Source organism: Syngnathus floridae, chromosome 6, assembly GCF_059516105.1.
Source record: "Syngnathus floridae isolate MCC-2025c chromosome 6, RoL_Sflo_1.0, whole genome shotgun sequence".
NCBI lineage: Eukaryota > Metazoa > Chordata > Actinopteri > Syngnathiformes > Syngnathidae > Syngnathus > Syngnathus floridae.
In genome coordinates, this window is record NC_142418.1 from 11,770,510 (window position 1) to 11,794,986 (window position 24,477).

General features: G+C 40.6%; 3 protein-coding genes across 4 annotated transcripts; 2 read left to right on the forward strand and 1 right to left on the reverse strand.

Annotated features, from left to right (window-relative positions):
* Positions 1 to 762: 762 nt before the first annotated feature.
* On the reverse strand, positions 763 to 8,160 carry LOC148396543 (titin-like). The gene is made up of 4 exons (XM_088379628.1): positions 7,892 to 8,160; positions 7,585 to 7,663; positions 1,167 to 7,436; positions 763 to 987 (listed from the first exon to the last, which is right to left on the reverse strand). Exons 1-4 carry the CDS (start codon positions 7,913 to 7,915, stop codon positions 953 to 955), a joined length of 6,408 nt encoding a protein of 2,135 aa, XP_088235754.1. The 5' UTR covers positions 7,916 to 8,160; the 3' UTR covers positions 763 to 952.
* Positions 8,161 to 9,205: 1,045 nt separating this feature from the next.
* Positions 9,206 to 10,761, forward strand: gdpgp1 (GDP-D-glucose phosphorylase 1). 2 transcript variants are annotated; one of them, XM_088379641.1, is made up of 3 exons: positions 9,206 to 9,434; positions 9,554 to 9,998; positions 10,062 to 10,761. In XM_088379641.1, the coding sequence occupies exons 2-3, from the start codon at positions 9,629 to 9,631 to the stop codon at positions 10,691 to 10,693; spliced, it is 1,002 nt and encodes a 333-aa protein (XP_088235767.1). In that variant the 5' UTR covers positions 9,206 to 9,434; positions 9,554 to 9,628; the 3' UTR covers positions 10,694 to 10,761. The 2 variants fall into 2 exon arrangements, with proteins under 2 accessions (XP_088235767.1, XP_088235766.1); XM_088379640.1 differs by having other exon boundaries at positions 9,216 to 9,434; positions 9,554 to 10,761.
* A 1,505-nt stretch (positions 10,762 to 12,266) lies between these two features.
* On the forward strand, positions 12,267 to 18,529 carry rhcgb (Rh family C glycoprotein b). Its single transcript, XM_088379637.1, has 11 exons — positions 12,267 to 12,655; positions 14,106 to 14,298; positions 14,531 to 14,681; positions 14,810 to 14,957; positions 15,031 to 15,197; positions 15,269 to 15,406; positions 15,900 to 16,036; positions 16,124 to 16,248; positions 16,330 to 16,403; positions 16,750 to 16,817; positions 17,347 to 18,529. The coding sequence occupies exons 1-11, from the start codon at positions 12,433 to 12,435 to the stop codon at positions 17,378 to 17,380; spliced, it is 1,458 nt and encodes a 485-aa protein (XP_088235763.1). The 5' UTR covers positions 12,267 to 12,432; the 3' UTR covers positions 17,381 to 18,529.
* The last annotated feature ends 5,948 nt before the right edge of the window (positions 18,530 to 24,477 follow it).

Below are 24,477 nucleotides of genomic sequence, written 5' to 3' on the forward strand. Positions count from 1 at the left end.
CCGCGTACGGATGTTAGCTAAAGTCCATAAGATCATACAATCTATGGTCACCAAAGTCCCTAAAGACATTTCTTTGTATTCTCAGGGTTGGTGACGCGGTGCTTTGTCTACATATATAGTTGTTATACAGTCTGAAATATGGAAATTATTTTTTTAAACATAAGACGTTTCTCGCATTGATTTGTCTTTTCATCGTTTACATAATTCACGTAATATCGCCCGTTTTTTTTTTTTTTTTTAAATCATAACGTTTAGAGGCAAAGCGAATCATGACCAAATGCAACATTAATGCTAAGTATGTTTTGGAGCAACATATGCTGCCATCCAAGCAAACGTATTTCAGCAAGACAATGAATGCTAAGCCACATTCTGCATTTCTTAAAACAGAGTGACTTTGTTGTTAAACAGAATGCAAGACATTCCACCTACAAAGTTAAAACAATTGTGTGTTAGGAAAAGTGGTGTAACAGTAATAATCATGACCCTCTGTTCGTTTTTAGAACATATTGCAGGCATCAGAGTCCAAATAGTAGAGAAAAGTAAAATAAACTAAGGTTTGTTAGTTTGAATATTAAATATCTTGACTTAGTGTATTAAATACAGGTAAAAAAAAATTGCAAATCATTCTATTCTGTTTTTATTTACATTATACACAAGTTTCCGACTTTATCGGAATTGGGGTTTGTAGATGGATGGCTGGATGTTTGAAACAGATCAATTGTTTGATGTAGCTCATCAATAAGCATAACTAATGTTTTACTATTTCAAATCCAAACAGGTTATGTCATCTTTTATTTAATTTCATTAAACTTAGACAAGAATGCCATAAAAACATTTTAGTTTGACTACAGTACAATATGCGTAAATTCAAAGAACTTGAACAAAGTTTGGATAGCTCAGCAATCTTCTCAACATGCCGAAGAGTTCAGCTCAACTCTGGAGGAAACACAAACTAAGCACCCGGGTTTGTTTCCCAGTTTGTTGAATCTAAAATGAAATACATAAAAAGAGAATCAGTCACACAACGGAATACAGTGGAACAAAGTGCTAACATAATTAAAACAGCATGTAATAATTCTTTCTCTTAGATTCATTTGACTTAACAATTTATTTAGCTGGTAGCTCAACATTATTAATGTTGTTTTTTTTTTTTTTTCAGACTCTACCTGTCATTGTTGTTCCTTCCCTCGTCTCAGCCGGGACACCGATTCCAAATTCATTTTCAGCGGTGACTCTAAAGTAGTAGATCCCCCTTTCCTCCAGGTCAGTCACCTTATAGGACAACCTGTGGCATCTGTTTGTGAGTCTTGTCCATCCTTTTCTGCTGATGTCCAGTATGTCAACAAGATAGTTCTTAACGGAGGCTCCTCCCTCATTCTCAGGAATGTCCCAAGTAACTGTGGCAGAGTCCTTGGTAACGTTTTTAACAGCTAAATGTGTTGGTGGACCAGGGGAATCCAGAACCTTCACACTTAGAGTTAAAGAGGCATTCCCGGCATCGTTTTGCAATTTGACTATGTATTTGCCTGTATCATCGCGGGTTACTTTTTCCACAGTGATGGAGGTGTCTGAGTCGGTGGTGTTGATCAGTCCTCTGATTCTTAAATCCACATCTGCTTTTTCCCAAGTCACACTTGGAATAGGTTTGCCCGTGAAAGGCACGGTGAAGGTGAAGGCACTTCCTTCTTTGACATGGAGGGTCTTCTTCATGTCAGTGCTAATATCAAACCTAGGTTCTTCCACTCTATCCACAGTCGCATAAGGATCCGTTTCAGGACTGGCTTCACTGATGCCTACCTTATTTATTGATCTAACAACGAAAACATATTCTGTCCCTGAAGTGAGCCCAGTTACTTTAAACTCAGTTTTATCTGTGTTTTGTGTCCCAACGGACCAGTCTTCTTCTGCGGATTTTCTGAATTCAACTTTGTAGCCTGTAATTGGTGCTCCTCCATCAAACAGCGGCTTGTTCCATGACAGAGTGATTGAGGACTTGGAAGAATCGAGAAGTGTAGGTTTTCCGGGAGGGGATGGCAGAAACTGTGGATCTTCTGCCACGGTGAGAGGGCATGGTAGACTGGGTTCACTTATCCCTGCAGCATTCTCTGCAAAAACCCGGAATTCATATTCACATCCTTCATGTAAGCCGGTGGCTTTGACTCGTAGGTCGTAGACAGGCTTCTTATTAACACGCAGCCAACGAATGCCTTGCTTGTCCCGCCTCTCAATGATGTACCCGCTGATTCGGCTCCCTCCATCAGATACTGGCCTCTTCCAGCAGATAGTCATAGCGTCACTCGTTGCACTTGTGACCTCAACATCCGTTGGAGCAGATGGGATGTTGAAGGGGTCGACTGCCCTGATGGGATCACTTTCCAAAGTCTCCCCTTCGCCATACTTGTTTACTGCCCTCACCCTAAAGAGGTATTCATTCCCTTTGAGCAGCTTAGTTATTTTGCAAGTAGTTGCCATCAAGTCACCATAGATAAGAGTCCAGGCCACACGACTGGTTTCACACTTCTCAACGATATAATGCATGATCTCTGCACCGCCTGTCTCGTGAGGGGGTCCCCATGATAAAGTGAGTTTCTCCGCTGAAAGTCCAGACACTTGCAGGGGTCCGGCTGGAGGACCAGGCCTGTCTAAGACTTTGCATGTAAACGCAATAGATGTGGTACCCGCAGTACTCTGGAGGCTCAGAGTGTACTGTCCAGAGTCTTTTCGAACACACTCCCGGGTTAACAGACACGTATGCGTCTTGGTTGTTGTAATCTCAACCCTACCCTTTGTGCCAATGGTTCTACTATTCTTTGACCATAACACTGTAGGGTTTGGGCGACCTGAGATGTCAGCATCTATTCTTAGGAGATCCCCTACTTTGACAACCAAAAGCTGTTTAAATTTGTCCTCTATGATAATTTTAGGTGGCTCCACATCATGCTGCACAGTCACGGGTCCTGTGGCCTCAGATGGTGCACTGAAGAGCTCAGCTGCATTCTTTGCAAGAACCCTGAAATCATATTGTTCACCCTCTGTGAGACCAGTCACCTCCCAAAAGGTATCAAGTAAGTTGGTGAAGTTACATTTTAGCCAACATGTATCCGGAAGCTCTTTCCTCTCTACAATGAAAGTAATAATTTTAGCCCCACCGTCATAGTTTGGTTTCTCCCAGGAGAGGGAAACTGAAGAGTTTGTTACGTTGGAAACTGTGAGGTTTCGTGGGGGGTCACACTGGTCTCTCGCTGCAACAGGCTCAGAGGTATTACTGCGGGGACCTACACCAACAATATTCTCAGCATAGACCCGAAATTCATATACGAGGCCTTCTTCAACGTTTGTAACTTTGAATCTGTTCTCTGTCACTGGACTTTTGTTTAATTTTGTCCACAGAATACTACTTTGATCTTTGCGTTCAATATGATAGCCAATAATCGGGCTGCCACCATCACTGCTCGCTGGGTCCCATGTAATGACCATGATAGACTTTGAGGCAGTCACAACAGAGATATTGCTTGGTGGACTTGGAACCTTGAAAGGATATTGAGCAACAACTGGTTCAGACTCAACAAAGGAGCTCTTCCCGTAGCGATTTTCTGCAGCAACACGAAAGTAATATTCAGTGCCCTGTGTCAGACGGGATATTTTTATCGAGGTCCTGGCAACGGTGGCTGACACAGTCTGCCAGATTGTGCTGTTTGTATCTCTCTTCTCAACAACATAATTAGAGATTTGACATCCTCCACAATAATGAGGGGGCTGCCATTTCAGAGCCACAAATTCAGCGCTCACTTCTTCCACAGTAAGATCACACGGTGGTCCAGGTTTTTCAAAAACATTCACATGGATCTCAGCAGATGTCATTCCAGCGGAATTGGTGACGGTTACCTCATACAGGCCAACATCTATCTTTGTTGCATCTTTGATTATGATTTGAGATGATGTCTCTGATGTACACACATTGACCCTGCAGGTCTCTTTGAGTATGTTGCCATCTTTCTTCCATGTTACAGTGGGCTGTGGTACACCCTTGAATGGCACATCGATTTTCAAATCATTCCCTGCCTTCACGCTAAATGTGCTGGACAGCAAACTTATAATGGGTTGAGCACTTGTGTCTTTCACGATAACAGGTGTCAACAGGAGCTTGGGCTCACTCTTCCCCTTTTCATTCACAGCACTAACTCTGAAGAAATACTCCATTTCTTTTGTCAGTCCATGAATGACTGTTTCCGGTGTTTTACTCTCAGAACAGGTTCTCCACTTGTCATGTCCTTTTGCTTGCATTTCGACAATATAACATGTAATTTTGCTGCCTCCGTCATGATCTGGCTTTTCCCATGAGAGTTTTACGCTGTCATTGGTGACATCGCTGTGTGTAATTTTCCCAGGAGGAGAAGGCACTTCAGACACTTTAACAGGCTCTTTTGTTTCAGCTGATTGTCCACTTCCATACTCGTTTACAGCCAAGACACGGAAGTAATAAAAACATCCCTCTTGGAGGTTGTCAATTTTACACGAGTTCCTTGTGCAGTTACTACACACACTTGTGAAAACCTTTCTATTCTCCTCTCTCTTTTCCACGGCATAATGTGAAATCACTGCTCCTCCATCAATGAGAGGAGCCTCCCAGGTGATGAGCACAGAATCTCTCTGAATATCCTTCACTTGGAGGTTTGTTGGTACACTGGGAGTATCCAACACTCGCACATTGACGAATGCTGACTTAGAGCCCTTGCAGTTCGTAACTGTCAATACATATTTCCCCGTGTCATGTCTGTTCACATTTTCAATCATCAGCAATGTGTAGGTCCCTGTCACCTCTATTTGTGCGTTCTCACTGAGAGCACCACCTTCCTTTGACCATTGGACTTCAGGTTCCGGCCTTCCTCTGATAGCAACATAGAGACGTAATGTTGAACAGGCTCGAACACTAACTAGCTTTCTCAAAGCTGTGTCCAACTCAATTTCGGGGTGCTCTAGTTTCTCAGCTGCAACCACAGACCCTGGTAATTCCACCGGTTCGCCGACTCCATTGGCATTTGTTGCGCGCACACGAAAGTTGTACTCCGCATTTTGCTTCAGACCTTTTACGGTGTCTTTTGTATCTTCAGTGTTTGGTGTGCATGTTAGCCACTTATCATCTGCTGCTTCTTTCATCTCAACAACAAATCCATTGATGGGCGCGCCACCATCATAGATAGGCTTGGACCACGATAGAGAGACAGTACTGCACGAATGGTCTGTCACTTTAAGGTTGGTAGGGGGACCAGGAGGGTATGATGTATCACACACTTTAATATAATCGCTTGGCTCACTGGGTGCACCAACACCAGCAGTATTCTCTGCCGATACTCTAAACTGATAATAATGTCCCTCGGTGAGTCCTGTGCATCTGAAGCGCAAGTCATTCAGTCTTCTCTTGTTGCATTTTGTCCACCTAACACCCTCTTTATCACGTTTCTCCAGGATGTAGCCATCTATCTCAGAGCCCCCGTCAGTCTCAGGTCTTTCCCACGTCAACATGACAGAGTCTCCGGTCACAGCACTGGCAGCAGGGGTAGAAGGGGCACTGGGTGTTTTGAAAGGATTTTGTGCGATGAAAGGTTCTGATTCCAGATATTCCCCGACACCAAATTTGTTCACGGCACAAACACGGAATATGTATTCTCTCCCGGGTGTCAGCTTGGTTGCTTTGTAACTGACAGTTTCAACATGAGGATCAACTCCGGTCCATGTAACACGGCTTGTCTCCCTTTTTTCAAGAATGTAATGTGAAACACTGGCTCCGCCGTCATTTAAAGGGGGGTTCCAATGAAGATTACACTTTTCACCACTGACAGCTTTCACCCTTAAAGGTCCTTCTGGAGAACCGGGTCTGTCCAGCACCTTTACATTAACCGGCATGGATGTTGTTCCATCAATGTTAGTGAGACTCAGGACGAAGCATCCCCCGTCCACTCGTGTACAGTCCCTGATAGTCAGTGTTGTATGAGTGATGGTGTTTTTTACATTAGTCCTTGGGGTAGCTTTGTTAATTTCCTCACCATCCTTCAGCCACCTTACTTCGGGAAGGGGTTTTCCAAAGTAATCCGCTTCAATTATAAGTGTTTCCCCAGCCTGAGCAATAACTGTACTCTTGAACTTGGGGTCCATAATTGCAGAAGGTCTTTCAATTACATCTTCAGCAAAGATGGTCACACATTCAGAAGGTTTGCTCCAGACACCTGCACCATTCTTGGCAGTGACCCTGAACATATAACTTTGGCCTCCCGTCAGATCTGTAACTGTGAACTGATTTTCAATAACATTTGTGAAGTTTGCTTTCGTCCAGCGGCCATCTGGAAGCTCCATCTTTTCAACAACGTAGCCTGTAATAGAGCTGCCACCATCATAGCCAGGTTTGGCCCACTGGAGTGTGATATTCTCTTTTGTAATGACAACAGCTTCAGGTTTACCAGGTGGATCACAGGGATCTCTTGCGACATAACAGTCAGATAGCTTGCTCGATGGACTGAGTCCAGCAATATTTTCAGCAAAGACTCTGAATTCATACTCAATGCCTTCCTCCAGGCCAGTCGTTTTGAATCGGGTGTCAGGTATGGCAAGTTTGTTCAGCTTGGTCCATAAGATGCTGTTTTTCTCCTTTCGCTCCAGATGATAGCCAGTGACAGCACTACCTCCATCTCTGCCTGGGGGTGCCCATTCAACTAACATACTGTACTTTGACACTGTGGATATAAAAGGTGTACCAGGAGCCGCAGGCACACTAAATGGGTACTGTGCAAGTACAATTGAAGATGTGATGGCAGCACTCTTTCCATACCTATTTTCTGCAAACACTCTGAATTGATACTCACTACCAGTCTTTAGTTTAGTGACTTTGATTGTTGTCCGCACTGTCGTTGCTGATACCGTTTGCCACTCCATGTTAGTAATGTCACGTTTCTCCACGACATAGTTGTCAAGCTGACAGCCTCCTGTGTATTCGGGTGGCTCCCAGGAAATGGACACATAGTCGGAACTAACTTCATCAATTTTCACAGGCCCAATGGGGGGGTCGGGCTTTTCAAGAACGACCACTGTGATTTCTCCTGTGTAGCTTCCAGCATTGTTGCTTGCTGTGATGGAGTATTGACCAACATGCTCCCTGGTAGCGTGTCTGATGTGAAAAACTGTCATTGATGATGTAGTTGAGATCTCCAGCCTGGATGTCTCTTTGACGGCCTGTCCATTTTTTTTCCATTCTATCTTTGGGGCTGGATTACCCAGCACTGGTATTTCTACTTTCAAATCATCACCATTTTTCACTGTAAACGTAGTAATAGTCAGTTGGAGGGTTGGTTTTAAAGCCGTTTCCTTTGCTGTATCGACAGCAGACTGGTCTTTGGGATTTTGTGTGTTCCTTTCAACAGACCCAGCCATCTGCCCCGTAGAACCTCAGAGCAAATAAATAAAACATTACGTAAGACTTTATCCCACAACGATTTAAAGAAATGTTGAGTTTGTAATTATATTTTCAAAATGCAGTTATAAATCAAATTTACTGTGAAAACTTTATGACAACGAGATGTGTGCTTTGCATACCTTCAACAATAGCAGAGGTGGATGACTCGGGATTAGTATCATGTAGGGGCTGAGCCGTATCATTTCTTTCATTTCCTGTCTACAAAATAGATCGATGTTAGTGAATTAAATTAAAGCACTGATGCGTAATTCTTACATGATCCCATGAAAAACTTTAATATGCTAATGTGTTAAAGTATGGCATGGTATTTTAATAAACAGATGTATTATTGTTCAAGATGAAAAGATACAAACTATAAACGATATACAAGCTAAAATGCGTACAATGTTGTTATATTTTTTACATAAGTTTAAAAAAAGGACTTACTTCTTTGTCTGTTCCTGCCTCCATCCTTATTTCACAGTAGTTGTCCTTTTACTCGGCAAGAAAAAAAAACTAACAAACAAAACCAACTTATCTTAATGCTGTTTGAGATATTATGAAATGAAGCAGTGCTCCCAAGCTGCCGAACACATATGACTTCCAGCAGTCACCGTCTACTTTATCTCCAAAAGCATGCAGTTACTCAGCCGCGAAAATAGACACATGACTGAGTGGCCAGCTGCTGCTTCTAAAGTTAGTCCAAACCATGGGTTACAAAACAGTAAGCAGACATGACTAGACAAAAAATAAATAAATACTAGATAAATAACCACAACCAGACAATTTATGCTACATTGATATAATGAAATGTAATTCTGCTAGTTAGTTTGCTTCTTCTTTTTTTAGACATACAGTACAGTGGAACCCCGGAATCACCTCGGAAGTCAACATATTCGGTTTTCAACTCAAAATGTCAGGAAAAAGTTGTTGTTTGGTGGGTTGTAGAGCACTGTAAGGTTGCACTGTGCCAGAGAAAAAACATGGATCCAAAGAAAGACGCAAGAGAAAAGCAGTAGAGGATAATGGCGAGAATGACGATAGAACTGAAAAAGGTGATCATAGACAACAATAAAAGAGACGTTCGTGTGATGGACGGATTCAAAGTGCCGAGCTTGACCATAAATTCATTTTTGAGGAATAGCGCTAGTGTTACTAAGGGGGTTACCTGGGGTTACCGGCCAGGTCCCGGTGGAAACAACAAAGAAAGGAAAACACTGACAAAATGCAGCCACCTGATTTTTCTTATGGAATAGGATTCCCCTTCCATTCATTCGTGTTCACAGATTCAGCGCCAAATCAATGTCACATTATGTAGATCTTAAATTTATTTTTTTAATGGTGTGTTTCTTATTTAATTTATATAGCATATTCAACTCTATACATTTTCGCTCCGAAAATTAAAAAAAAGGGTAAAAACTTGCTGGCTGAGAACAGATTATTACGTTTTCAGTTATTTCTAATGGGGGAAATTGCTTTGGAACTCAACGGTTTCACTTCTCACCACTCTTTCTAGAACAAATTAGCGTTGAGATCCGAGGTTGTACTGTATTTTAGCAATATGAGTAAACAAGATGAGTATTGCATGGGGCTGTAACAATACACTAAAGTTAAGATTCTATTCATACCATTCTTACTAATATTATAATACCTTTATTTTGGCATCTCAAGCAGGAAATGCAAGTGTAACCGATAGAAAGAATAGAAACGTGACAGGGGCTGAACAATTGTAAAATAATATAGGATACGCGCTTTGTTTGCCTATATATGTACAATACTGTTGTTTATATCTTATTCAAACATTTACTCGCTTCATATTATCGTGATGATGACGACAAATAAACACAGGTAACAGTCAAGTCACGGCCGGAAAACTGTGGATAGCTTTTGTTTTGGCAATTCAAACCGGAAATACGAATACCAACGACGAAGAACAACGTAGCTATTCGGGAACTAACAGGAGCTCACCATTAGTTAAACGTGCACAAATGTAAGTCACTTGTTTTGCGTGATCATACGTATGATTTACTTTGTAGTTGATATTCTGACTGAAATATTTATTGTCCTTTCACCCTATGAATTGGAACCAAACACCTGGCATACGACTAGACGCAAAATGACGCCAGCCTGTTTATCTACGCAAGCAATGTAAAACGTCAACACCCTCCACCCACCTCCACAGTCATGCCAGTCCAGTTTGTTTACTGGAATCAAGACTTTATAAAAGATGTGCCCGTCAATACCAATAACACGTCGGCATGGAAATCGAGGTTTGACACTGCCATTCAAGCTGGATGGATGGACAGGATGGAGAGGGGGCTCCTTCGCTACCGTTTGGAGGATTTACAGACACGTATCCTGCCTGGCCCCTGTGGTTTTGTTGCCCAGTTAAATGTCAAGAGAGGAATAGAGAGAAGAAAGCCTCAAGAGATCCTAAGTATTCAGCAAGATTTTAATGCTGAGCTGTTTAATTTTAACAAAGTCAATCCAGATGAGATCATATTTGAGATGATTAAGGAATCTGAGGAAGGGCATGAAATTGGCCGTCAATCGTGTAAGACTGTTGTGTTGGTCAATGTCAGTCCTCTGGAGTTTGGACATTGTCTTTTTGTTCCAGATCCAGCACGCTGCTTTCCTCAAATCCTCACAAGGCTTGCCGTTCAAGTTGGTATTGAATCGGTGCTGCTCAGCTCTGATCCATCTTTTCGTGTAGGCTTCAACAGTCTCGGAGCATTTGCATCTGTCAATCATTTACATCTTCATGGATATTACTTGAATTATAAGCTCAGTATTGAAACTATTCCTGTTCGTCCGCTTATTCCCGACAAAGGATTTTATACTTTGGGAGGATTTCCTGCAGGTTTTCTATTCTACACTGAATCCAAGGGAGTGAAGGATGTCGCCAGTGCCATCTGTCATGTCACTGACTTCCTAGTGGAGGCCAATGTCGCTCACAACCTCTTCATGACCAGAGGAGCCCCACCCTGCGAAGAGGATAATGACAAGTTATTAAGAAAAGGCGTACGCATTGCCGTGTGGCCCAGAGTAGCTTGTTTTGGTACCAAAGAGGAGTCCGCTCTCAATGTTGCACTATGCGAGCTTGCTGGACATCTACCATTTAAGAACAAGAAGGACTATGAGCTCACCACTGAGTCACGTGTTATAGAAATCATTCAGCGTTATCTTCTCCCACATGAAGATTTCCTACAATTGGAAAAGCAGCTGACTCATCATTTAATGACACTGTAATGATTTGACAAAACATGTTGAGGTCTGCTCAGTCCTTATAATATTAATAAATGACAAATTTAAACTTTGCCAAGAGTGTGTGTGCTGTCACTTTCAAAGATGCCAACAATTTTCCCAAATGATGATAAAAACCAGAGAGAGATTATTTATTAGTAGTCAAGGAGGCCGTTATTCATTTTTCAGTAAAAGGGAAAAAATATTTACATAGATGTATATTGAGTGATTGATGGAAATAAGGAGATATACTGATATAGTGTACAGTAAATGTCACAAGATAAAAGCTGTAATTCTGACCTTTTGGGTGACATTCATCTTTTGATCCGAAACCCAATATATGATATGAACCAAAGTAGCCTACAATATATTGAAAAACAGGACTCCACTAGTATTTTTGTTGTAGAAGACCAAATCTTGCCAATCAGCGTGTAGGCCAATATGAATCGAAGTCGAGCATGATCCCAGTGGAGTATTAGCATGTGCTTGAATGACATCACCAAGACAGTGATGCCAACACAAATGATTAGTGCAGCGAGGTGTGTTTTCATCTGATGATGACCTTGTTTTTCCTCAATATCAAAACACATAATTGATTAAAAAAAAAATCATACGACTACGACTTAAACAGACTCTGTGTGTTAATGGAACTGTTCTGTGGTCACCTGTATTCACCTTGAGCCCGGTGCTGTAATGGTTGACTGAGTCAAACCTGTCAAGCACCTTTCTCATGTCTTGTGGGAAACGTTATTTACAGTGCATGCTTGACAGGGTCTGACTACTGAGGTCATGAGAACAACCCCCCACCCCTCCATGAAATCTCCATTACATCGCACACACACACACCACAAACATGCATGCACACTGTGATGTGGGAGGAGTAACCAATACTATCCCCCCCATATAGTGTTTATATGCTTTCATTTTTGAGAAATAAATAATAATTTCAAAGGTAGAACCATTGTTTGCTAATATACACATAGTTCTTTTTATTCAACTGTATGTATGCTACCTGTTTTAAAAACTAAGGGGAGAAAACTTGTGAGCAAGCAAAATGTTTTCCCTTTTTTATAAACTTTCACAGTCTTGTACTGAGAAAAAGAGGGAAAAATGATGTAACAATTCACACAATTTTTAAGACCTAACAAGCTGGCTTGACCTCTGTGATATCAAAATAATCTATTTGTTGTGCTTTTATCACTTTAAAATTTATAACAAAAATGGAAAAATACACCTCGTGTTTTTTTTCTATTTGGAGAATTATTGAACTGCCTTATAAGTCCCCAATATCTCAATCAATCAATCAATGAAGATATGAACAGCATGTGACTTCACCTTTCTGTGTTTACATCATTTTGTCTCATCCTCAGTTTAGGTAAAAAAAAGTAACAAGCCTAGCATGACAAAGCAGTAAAAAGTCCTGACATCTATTTTCAAAGGTCAGGGGTAAAAGTAAAGCATCTCAAAAATAAACACAGCAATCCATCAAAGTGCAGATACCTGAAAAATGTACTTCCTGTGAGTACATAAATACTATTTGTACTCGGTTACCTCCTGGCACTGCATGTCAGCCTTCCAGAAAGTGTCGAGGGAGTAACTGTGGGAGTGTCCTCTCATCTTTGCTCACCTTCATATGAGCTTGGCGTTCAGTTTGTTAGGAACTGCACCTGAGCACTTCCAAGCTGAATCAATCAACTCCCAATCAAAATTGGCAAAAAAAAAAAAAAATTAGAAAACTCAACAGGATGGGCAGCGTTCAAAGCTTCAGAGAATTCTGTGATCGTACTAAAAATACAAATGTTCGTCTTAGTCTTCCAGCAGTGTGTATCGTTTGGCAAACAGCTATGATTATCTTGTTTGGAGTTTTTATTCGTTATGATGAGGAGTCCGATGCACACTGGATAGAGCATCGGAAAATAGAAAATATATCAAGTGACATTGAGAATGACTTCTACTTCAGATACCCAAGTAAGTAAATTTATATAAATCAGTGTCACTTTTTTTCCATGACAAATTGCTCAATACAACCTCTGCTCTTGAAGTATTTGTGAATGAAGTGTCTGTATTTTACTTTTAGAGAATAATTTCAAATGACTTTTTACAATGGACTGGAATCAATTGATTTATATGCAATGAGTTGACATTGCTGACGTCAACAGGTGATTATTTCTCTTGAAGGTTAGTTTGTTAGCCTTATCACCAGGCTTGCTAAAATAAATATAACATCCTGGTTTTATACTCTCTTTTTTTTCATGATGAGATCAATAACAACCTGTTGTGTTGTGTCACAAATAACCATAGGTAATATTGTGAAGAAACTGTTTTTTATTATTATTATTATTATTATTATTGAGGCAAATAAAGGCTGTTTTCTTTACCTGCATTCCACTTTACACTATGCTGTTACTAATGTCTCCTAATGTTTCACAGTGACAACATATTGTGCCAGTAGATGTCTCAAATGGTTTGTGGTCATGTTTTTGTAAAGGACACCAGCGGGTGATGCTGGTATCCCTCAGAGAGCCAATAGCAGGACTTGTTAAAAAAATTCCCCTTTCAAATAGATAACAATGATCACTGATCTACACTGACAATGTACAGAGGTAAAGTCACAAAATACTTGTATTAAAAAAATAAACTAAAAATAAAAAGTAATCTAATGTATAAATAATAATTTTAAAATAACTATGAAATAGACACACCTTTTTAGTCTTCACCAAAACTAAATATACATTGACCAAGTTTCAGAATATATTCATATTCTGTAAGGGAAAAAAAATGCGAGCAAATACATTTATAAGTTGACTTTTAAGACATTTAATATAAAGTGCAACACAATCCAGTCCAGGACCTTGGTTGACTTTGGTCACCTTTCCAAACACTTATTCCTCCTTGGAAAATAATTTTTGAAAATCATTGTCACAGGGTCAAACAATTGCAACCTTAAAGGGTAAGTCAACCCTAAAATGTTCTTTACAATAATATGTTGTATGTGCCCCCGATTAGCCGAAACACGACATTCTGATTAATATTGCATTTGTGGAATGTGAATTAAGCTGCTAAATTCATTTGTTTTTATGTATCTCAGGGGGCTGCCATTTTGCCACTTCCTGCAAGTTGCATAATGTCCGCCCCCTGACATGGATAAATACAAGTGGATTTTGCCTGTTGAATTCAAATTCCACAAAAGAAACATTAATCAGAACACTGTGTTTTGACTTGTCAAGCTACACGGAACATACATATTATTACAAGGAAAATTTGGGACTGACTTTTCCCTTAAAGGCTTTTTTGACAGTTTTTTTTTTTCCCCTGTCATACAAATGTTAAATAATGAGCCATTATTGTGCCATTATTGTGCCATTATTGTGTCGTTATTGTGCGTGACCGATGTCCTAACACAGCTTTTTTTGTCAAGGTTTTCAAGATGTCCACGTAATGATCTTCGTGGGCTTTGGCTTCTTGATGACTTTTCTCAAGCGCTACAGTTTTGGCGCCGTGGGTTTCAACTTCCTCATCGCAGCATTTGGCCTCCAATGGGCGCTCCTAATGCAGGGCTGGTTCCACTCCCTGGATTACACTGATGGAAAGATAAAAATTGGCGTTGAAAAGTACGATTGACCGATTTTTTTTCAACCTAATTGTATCCAATTATTTAAAACAAGCGATGCTCATAGTCGTTTTTTGATACCGAATAAATGTTTGATGGATTCCACCAACTGTTTCCACAGAAAGCAAAACAGTCAACTTCTCAATAGAGTTACATTAGATTTTTTTTTTTAAGAAAGCTGATCAGTATTTACAATTTTAGTGACTCCTCAATGTTCTATTTGTCTCTTCAAGTTTAATTAATGCAGATTTCTGTGTGGCGGGCTGCTTGATTGCCTATGGAGCCGTGCTTGGTAAAGTCAGTCCAGTCCAGCTGATGATCTTGACCCTGTTTGGCATCACATTGTTTGCTGTGGAGGAATATATCATCCTCACTGTCATACACGTGAGTGGGAGCACAATGGTTGTTTCTCTTCGGCTGACCAGCAAACCAAGTCTGGCTCAGTTCTGAAAGGAATGCACAGATCAAAAAACCTGTTTGGTGACTAATAACGAACCCTTGTTGACCTGAAGGCTCGAGATGCGGGAGGCTCCATGGTGATCCACACATTCGGTGCTTATTATGGCCTTTCCATCTCGTGGATGCTCTATCGACCCAACCTGGATCAGAGCAGTCGTCTTCAGGGCTCAGTTTACCACTCAGATGTCTTTGCTATGATAGGTTGGCGCGCGTCACCAAATGCTTTGTTGTTGCTCTGACTTCTTCCTAATATTATTTACATATATATGGATAGGAACTCTCTTCCTGTGGATGTTCTGGCCCAGTTTCAATTCAGCTATCGCCGACCACGGCGACGGGCAGCACCGAGCCGCCATCAACACTTACCTGGCTTTGGCTTCAACAGTGCTCACCACTGTGGCTTTCTCGAGCCTCTTCCAGAAGCACGGGAAACTAGACATGGTAACACTCCCCGAGGGACTTGATGAGAATCTAATTTAGTTCACGAACATTTCTGTTTGTCTTCTGCACAGGTCCACATTCAAAACTCCACTTTGGCTGGTGGTGTTGCGGTGGGAACTGCAGCAGAATTTATGCTGATGCCCTACGGGTCTCTGATAGTTGGGTTCTGCTGCGGTGTCATTTCCACATTGGGTTATATCTTCCTCACGGTATTGTTTACATTTAGAGTCGATCTTAACGAGCATTTTGATGTTGGTCAAGTTCAGTTCCCTTGGTTCTTCAAGAGCCAATTGTACACTTCTATACTTTGTGGGAACAAGTACCATTTCTGTTCCAGTACAAAGCAACATGACATGAAGGGGTTGATGCATTAGTTAATTCTGAAAAAAAATCAATGAATCCCTCAGATACCAAGACGTAAAGTTAATTAAAAAGGTGTACCAATACTTTTGTCACTGTCGTTGTTCATTAGGGGAAAGTTCAGTGTAACAAAAAAAGGCCAAAATATGCAATTATCCACATAATCCTATTTTTTTTAAATATGATTTATTTTTAATTGATACCATTTAGCGTGGAATGAGAACTTGGTAAAAGTGCAGACTGGTCATCAGCCACTTTTGATTAGGGTCAAAATGCTGTCACCTGTCGTGGAGGCGTGACTTCATAGTTGTTGAACTGCACTTTGTGACACTTCTTTCACAGCCATTCATGGAGAAGCACCTGAAGATTCAAGACACATGTGGAATCCACAACCTCCACGCCATGCCTGGGCTCATAGGTGGCATTGTGGGCGCTATTACTGCTGCAGCTGCCTCTGAGTCGGTGTATGGTAAAGAAGGGTGAGAAGCATGTCGGCATCATGGGATTTTAGATGAAGTCAGACTTTTGACCACCCTGAATCTTTTCTTTTCTTTTTTATTGAAAAGACTGATTAACACCTTTGACTTTGAGGGTGCTTTTGAACACATGACCCCCACAAGGCAAGGTGGTCATCAGGCTGCAGGCATCTGTGTGGCTGTTTGTTTTGGTGTGGGTGGAGGCATCATGGTTGGTAAGCTAAATACACCGCAAAACTCTCCAGGTCCTTCCATAGTTTTGGTGCACTTTCATGACATCTTTGCATCCTTTACAGGTTTTATTTTAAGATTACCCATCTGGGGCGACCCGGCGGATGACAATTGCTTTGACGATGAACCCTACTGGGAGGTTAGTGACTCCACCAATGTCATAAATAAGTGCCTTTTGCAAGTCACAACACATTTTAGTATAGTAAAGTAACCAAGAGTCAGCGACGGTTGTTAACTCACCTCATTAGAGCAACGACTAGCGGGAAATCACTAAGTTAAGTTGAATACAACAAAGTTACAATGCAATAAATAGGAACGAGCTCCGCTCTAGCACAAATCACAGAAAGTGCAACTTTATCGATGATAAAATGTGATGAAGAAAGCAGCTGTGATTATGCATGATTAATATCTATTTTCCAACTTTTCAGGTAAAAATGGCAGTTAACAGAGTTGCTACCCCTGACTGATGTTGAAATTGTTTGCAGGTGCCTGATGAGGAGGAGAGTATTCCACCAGTCCTACAATACAACAATCACATGCTCAACAAAGACATGTAAGTGTTTTATTTTGGAGGCCAACAATGTTCAGGTTAAATGAATATATTCATATAGTCATTCAGTCATTCAATAACTGCACCATGTAGATTGTTAGTGTTGTGGATATTGTGCAATATTGTTAAGTTCTTAACACTGTAAAAGCTTTTTAAAAACGTTTTACCCAAATTATAAACGTTGAGCACCAAAAACAAAAATAATAATTACACACTAAAATATAATTGTACTAGTTTGACATTAGTACAATATTTTAAGCGAGGTGCTATCGTTGCATTTATTATCCTCTTGGTGGCAGCACTGGTTTTACTAAAAATGAACACGGACACGCGCATGCACACACGCACGCGCATGCAACTTGCACAAGATGACCTTGGAGATGCAATGTTGACGGTAAATAACCTCATTCGATGAGACATATGAAATATTTTATTTTCGTCAATGACACATTTGAAGTGACACATTTTACTGTATAATTGGTTGTTTGTTAAATGTGTTTTTAATTATGTGCCTTTATTGATTTATTTTTAGAACCGAGTCAAATTTCACCATGGAGCAGAACTGACCCATTGTCTTGATTATGGTGGTTTGCTGTTCTCTGTTAGTACCTTTTTATAATCTTGCTGATACAATAATTCATTCCAAAAAAATGTGTATTGTCCAACCAGTGAGTATATTTCTAGAAATTTAGGTTGGATAAACAATCTAACGTGTAAATAATAGGTCAATTGATCAGTTTGTTTAGTTAAATAGTTTCCATGGTCTAATTCAAGACAGTATTTACTCAAGTGAATTCACAATACGAATTTCGCCCCTTAAACAAGCAGGACACAATAACTCTGATCTTTTCTGAGCTAATGTTGATTTGTTGTTGTCTGAGAATTCCAGATTGCAATGATGTTAATGCCAGATCAAATGTTTTTTGTGTGATGACGGGTAAAATTAGAATGGATCACTGGAACGCTGTTTGCATTGTTCGCTTGTGGTTCGCTTTGTGTGTCGAATCCAGCCACACTTGCTTGATGTCATGGTTTTAAATTTTGGGTTGAATGTATGAGGTACTGTATAGGCCTAAAACATTTCTCCCATTTTTCACATGGATGTTTTGATGTATGACTTTGAGTTTTTTGTGTGTCTGGCAGTCTGTCTGCCTGCCTGTTATTCGGTATAGTGAGAGAATTTCCGGTGCGTGTGAGACTTTTTTTTTTTAATGTTTAGTGAGATTTTTTGTGGGAGGTAAATGTTATTTTTGGATGTATAAAAATCATCAATGAGTCACTGGACAAGATGATCTTTTTTGCTGTGTGTTCATGGTATGTAAAGAAAATATTTGCAACTTATAAATTCCACATTTGACTGATTTTGCTCAAGTGTCAGAAAGGTGTTGAATTTCAAAATATTTTAAGTAGTCTACTGTATCAAATTGCACCAAGAGATGTTTCTATTACTTTTTTTAAGGCTCTTAAGTCTGTGAAGACAATGGTGGTGTCCCCAATTCCTTATTCACTGACGCCACACTTCCTGCTCACAATGCATTGTGGTCTACGTTAACCGATTGAGTGACCATCGATGCACACAAATGTTCCAAGTATGTTGTGGCAAAATCTGAGTTCACCATTGTTTTTCTCACTGCACATTCAGTCAATGGCGTAAAGCCTATATAGTGCATTATATAAGGAATATTTTGGACATAAAGACACTGCCTATTTCTCAACATCTTTATAAATGCATTTTGTTTTTCTATTCAGTCATATCTCTTGAGAATCATAATTGAGTTTTCAACGAATGGACAAGGTGTATCCACTCAGTGTCAAATGGCCTTGAAAGAAAATGTTGGTTTATACACAAAAAGAAGGGTATGTCCTAGATCTCCAGCAAGCACTTTTGCCAGGGGTCAGACAGACTGTGAAGAAGGCTCCAACACATGCAAGGGGCACTATGGTGACTAAACATGCCCTTGCCTTTTCAATGTGACCTCAGTTCAAAGGGCAGCAAGTAATAAAGGTCAAAGTCAGTGTTTCATTCCATCGATCTGACAGAGGATGACCAGTACGGAAAACAGGCATTGTGTAATTCCTTTAGATGTTTCCCACAAATGAAAAGCAGCAAGGAGTTTATCTCCACATTCAGTGGTAACAAAAACAGGCTTCCATCTTAAGTCTTCCGCTTTTGTCTTCAGGAGCATGTTTGAGTAAAGGAGGTAATGATGCCACAAGTGCTCCAATTAAAGGAGATGCCGCCCTACTGGGAGAAACGGTTCCCACATTTCTGCACTAATACCACACACACACACGAACGCACGCACACATAGCCCTTCACATTGGATCCCAGTTCCCGCTCCAACTTGACTCATGTTTATTCTCCATCTACTTAAAGGACAAATGCAGAACTAATTCAAGGCATTGTTTACATGACAGTTAGCCTCCTTAAAGGTGCAGGTGCACTAGGCCCAGGGGCCTCATGAGACCCAAGTTGAGCGTCTTGGGCTCAAATGGCTCTATCGTGATGTTTTGATTGACAGGTGGGGGGGGTATAGAGAGGGTGGGAAAGGAGTACAGAACAACGCCTCCAGAATGGAAAGTGCACAAAACATACTTCCAAACAAGGGGCCACAGAGACGCTCATTAATGATAAAGAGCATGCCAGTAAATGTCTGTTTACACTGTGTGCCAGCCATAGTGTTTGCAGGTTGAGATTAGTTTGTAATCCTTTACACATGGCTATGAAATTTATAGAAAGACAGAATTAACATTGGGGGGGTTGTGGGAGGGTGCCTGCTGATATTCATTCATGACAAAAGTAGTACAGTGGAACGTTAGAGGTCTGTCCTGTGTTGTGGGGCAACCTCTGAGATTTTTTTTCCCTATTGAAAATAGTGGAAACACAATTGCTTGATTCAAATAGGATCATTATCAGGCTTCTGCAGAATTGGATTAGCTGATCATTTGAATCAGTAGGAGAGAAACTCCTTAAACATTCAGGTGAGCAGTTTCAGACCCTTGGTCCAGACATTAGCTGCGTCCAAATTCACAGGCTGCATCCTCCAAGGCCGGTTTGAAGGCTGGGTCCTTCACAGCCCTGGAAGCTCCACCTCCGTGGATGGCATGAGACGTGGCGAATTTGGACAGGTGGACTATCTCTGTAGAAATTAATAGGCAGCGTCCTATTTATGCACATTTTTCATCTTCGTTTTCGACAGCTTGGGCGAGTGAGTTTGTCAAGCAGTGTTAAATGCATTGCTGTCGAAGAGAGTGGAGCAGTGTCTGCCACAAAGCCGCCGTCACAAATTTCTTTTCTAACAGAGTGCAAAAAAAAAAAAAAGTGAATCAAAAATACTTAAGCGCTACCCATGCAACGGATCTGAACAAATATACATTTCTACGATATTGTTGGCTAAATGGCATGTTTTGATATTTCAGTACATTAACCAGAAACCTAATTTATATATGTTGGTCAATACATAAATTCTAAAAAACACAAAACCTTGAGTGCTTTAGTTCTTCAGGTCTATGTTTGACACCTACTGACAGTTATGTTTACATGTTTGGAGTTCTTAAATAAATATTTTAATAATAAGAAAGAAGCCCGTCGCCATGGAAATGAAGGCCAGTTTTAACGCTGCATTTGTATGCCATGTTACATGTAGTCGGGTCGCTTCGGGAATGATATCATGTAGGTTGAAAACAGGTTCTTGTACACCAGGGCTATTCAATTAATTGATTCATTCAGTTGGGGCAAATTTTCAACTACCATGTTTTTCCTGAACGTGTTGGGAAAATTCTGAAATAGATGGCCTCAGGGTTGTTTTCAACTTTAAAGTTCCACTGTGTTTATTAACTAGCAAGACCAACCTTCCAAGGTTTAACGGCACTTGTTAATGTTTTCAGGGATTTGTGTTAAAAGTCTAACAAACTGAGCCATAAAATGCCTTGACGAAGCCCTATGCAAGTCCATAATTTTTTTTTATAAACTACAGGTATTTAAATTAGGGGTCTCAAACTTGCGGCCCATGGGCAATTTAGATAATATTTTGCGGCCACCTACTTGCCATTCAAGTTTAATGATATGCGGCCCTACGTTTCTTGTCTTGGCGTTGCTTGGGTGTTTGTTTGTTTGTTTGTTTGTTTGTTTGTTTGTTTATTTAAGATTGGACTAGCTGTACTTTTTTTTTCATACTCAAACTGAATTTTTGTGGAATACTCGATGTGGCCCAGACACAGCCAGACTTATCTCCAGTGGCTCCAACATTGAGTTTGGAACCCTTAGTATAAAACCTTTCTGTTTTCGCTACATGTGTTTTGTAGGCTTTAGTTTTCCCAAAACACACACAAAAAATCAGTGAAAGCTCCCACCTGTGTGTGCCCCAGGTATCTACCCACTCCACTAATTGTCAACAGAGGCTTTTTAAATGTCTCGATCAGACCACAGTGGCGAGGAACAGAAGATTAAGCATGATCCTATTCGATCCCCGCAAGCCCCTTCTTACGGTCCGTTCCACCAGCTTTTGAAAAGAGGAGGGGGCTCCATTCAGACCTGTGATATGAATCCCAGACGTATGGACGAGAACAGAGCTTTCACCCCACCCTAGTTTCACAGAAAAGACCCCTTTTTGGCAACCTCTAATTCTGGTTGCTACGGGCATCTGGGTTCAATGGCGCGCTCCTGTTGTGAGGGGACAAAGCCTCTCAGTCACCCAGCCATGGTTGCTAAGAGAGGCAGAATGTATGGGGAGGGACAGGGCTGTTGTTGTCCCAGGCCAAATGTCTCTCTTAAGGCGGGCGAGAAGGAGTGATTGACAGGTGGCTACACGCTCCGCTGCAGATCACCCAGGAGGTCTGAGGGAGGTGACATTATATCTGTGACTGGGTGTGTGTGCGCACTTTGGTGAGTTATGCAGTGAGAGCAGACGGAGTATATGATGGAGTTATGTAAATAAATTCAAAAAGTCGCATCAATTAATACTTATTGCGGAGCTGCTTCTGGTCTCTTTTTGTAGTCATATTTTGATATTTTGGGGAAAGTAAGAACTTTTTAGAACACTAAAGCACTACTCAGTGCAACTATTGGGAAATTATGCAGAAGCAACTATAAACATTGTTGAACTCATTTAAATGGTACTGTGTTGAATTAACATTCTGGCAATTTATTGATAGCAACTAGTTTTGAAGCTGATGCATTTCAAGAGTAGAAAGAGGTCTTAATTGAATGGGGGTGCTGCCATGTCACAAACAGGAAGTGACCGCAATGGCTCTTTTTCGCCACTCAAAATACACACGAACAAACAACAGCACAAATCTCAGTCAAATTGTTTATATTATCTATGCGGTATGTCTGCAAAATCACAAGCAGTAAAATCCGACAATTCATCGTAAAAGGGAAATAATACTGAGTCAGCATTTAAGCATGGAACTGGACCATCCTCCTTGGAGAACAGTGATGAAGGTGAGACAAACACAGCTTTGTGTTTTGTGCAAACATCAGTTCTCCTTCCAGGGCTGTGCAGCAGATAAAGTGCAGCCTTTTGGATGTAAAAGGGGTCCACGAAGGACCCTGCCTGGCCTCACTTAGATGCCTGAGACTGTCTGAGTTCTGCACTCCCAGACACAGAACCCTTCCACTCGTCAGATGCCGCCCGTCCCCTTCCCCGTCTCCCCAACCCCCTTCCCCTTGACCTTGACTCCTCTGTCACCACGGCCCTCCAGACAGTCTGGGGTCAAAGGCTAACACAGCAGTCACACATCAGACACGGTTCGAGTCCCCTGCGTCCATATAAATGCTGAATGATAAATGACCTAAAACCAGCCTGTTGGAATGTGCCTTTGAATTCCTGAGGTGCTTTCACAGCTCAAAAGGATGGCGGGGAAATATAACGACATGTAGTATCTTTTTATATTCTTAAATAATTTTGTATATGCATTACTGTCTTAAAATGGGTACCAAAGACATGCATGATATATTTTCATGCATTCAGCTTGCAGTGCAAATGTTAGCTTGCAGCTGTTGACTGTGAATGCCAGCCAATCACAGACTATTCGCATGTGGTAACTTGTTACCTACCGCATTGTGCAGGGCCGATAAAACAATAGTAGCTTGCACAGATCCAAATTTGTCCCTAGCAAAGTTAGTTAAGTGAGCAAAAACTAACAAAATAACTTAAACTACAATTGAATGAAAAAATCCTAAGAAAAATAAAATGAAAAAAATGCTTTAAAAAAAAGAAAACAAACTGAAACGTTAATCTGTTTGGATTATGATATAATTATAAATGAACCAAAAATGTCCTTCGTTTTCGTCTATTGCAATACATTTTATGCACGAGCCATTGGGCTCAATTTTAAATGTATACATGTATTATCAAAATGTTTTATGTGACTTACCATGGTGTTGTTTTATTCTTGTGCACAAGCAAAACACATTTTTTAAGAAAGAGCAAAACCTATTACTAAAACTAACCAAAATTAAACTAAAACTGTGTTTTTGAAAGGAAAAAAAAACTAATACAAACTAACAAAGCCACCCTGAAAACGAATTAAAACTAACTAGATTTAAAAAACAAAGCATAATATATCATCAATTTATCTTGAATCATGCACCTCAGACTAAATGGATTTTAAAAAAATCTGAACTATTCAAAGTTCATTGAATGCGTGCTACAAACACTGCAAATCTCTTTTTTTTTTTTTTAGAGTAAAATATCAACAGTTTACTTAACAATGTGAACCCAAATTGTTAACTGCGTATTTAATAAAAAGCTGACAGAATTAATAGGATAAAAAAATCTGACTCCACAAAGAGAACTCAGGTTTACTGAGAAACACCTCTCTGTGATTTAACAGTGTTTTGATTGTTTTGTTTAGCTCCATTCAGGAGTTCAAATGTAAGCCAGAACTAAGCAATAACTGCCTGAGGGAAACCCAAATAAATGTTTTTTTTAAATCAAGATAGTTAAACTAATAAAAAAAAAAGTCCAGATTATTGAGGACTATCTGAGAGAAAACCTAATTGCACAAATACCCAATGGCAGAAAGCCCCCCCTTGGCTTTTCAGTGCCTGTGTTCACTCACAAGGTGAGGCACTAAACGTGTGGAAGGCGTGTATACATGAGGAGCACCTTGTAGGATACATTAAATCAGCTCGATTGGGAGTTTAGGCCAGGGCCAAGGCTCAAATGAATGGCCCACTATTCAGAGTGGGAGGATGGTCGGCTTCAGAGGAGTTCACAGGCCCCTGTCTCCATTCTTATGCTAAAGCTTCGCTTACAGACTCTTTCACGAAGCATAAACGGCTCAGAGCGACTTTCCCTCCAAAATGTGGAGACTCACTGGGCAGAAATCATTCAACTCTTGCTGCATCAGAGATTTCATCTGGAGAAATTTGCTTGCTTTTGCTCCATATTCCAGACTATTATAATGTACAATGTAACATTTCCATGAAGTGAAATGTGCTCCTGTTTTGCTCTTCTGCACCTTTGCTGACTCATCTTTTTTTTAGGACGTTACTGTTGTTTTTTTTCTGGGCACTTTTTGCAGCCAGTGGTCACTGGGGAATGGCTGGAAATAGCCTCTTAATTAGCAGCCCTTGACCTTTGACTCTGGCTCCTGACCTCAGCATCTCTCTGCTCTGTTTATTGTGCTCTGGGGGTCCATCCTGATCATGGCCTCT

Bases quoted from the DNA above. Each gene is read 5' to 3' on its own strand.
- LOC148396543 (XM_088379628.1), bottom strand. From the start codon at position 7,915: ATGGAGGCAGGAACAGACAAAGAA. The intron at 7,664-7,891 runs GTAAGTCCTTTT...TCTATTTTGTAG, and splicing joins AGGCAGGAACAGACAAAGAA to ACAGGAAATGAAAGAAATGA. The intron at 7,437-7,584 runs GTATGCAAAGCA...ATTTGCTCTGAG, and splicing joins CACCTCTGCTATTGTTGAAG to GTTCTACGGGGCAGATGGCT.
- gdpgp1 (XM_088379640.1), top strand. From the start codon at position 9,629: ATGCCAGTCCAGTTTGTTTACTGGAATCAAGACTTTATAAAAGATGTG.
- rhcgb (XM_088379637.1), top strand. From the start codon at position 12,433: ATGGGCAGCGTTCAAAGCTTCAGAGAATTCTGTGATCGTACTAAAAAT. The intron at 15,198-15,268 runs GTAACACTCCCC...TCTTCTGCACAG, and splicing joins AGCACGGGAAACTAGACATG to GTCCACATTCAAAACTCCAC. The intron at 16,037-16,123 runs GTGAGAAGCATG...TTTATTGAAAAG, and splicing joins TCGGTGTATGGTAAAGAAGG to ACTGATTAACACCTTTGACT.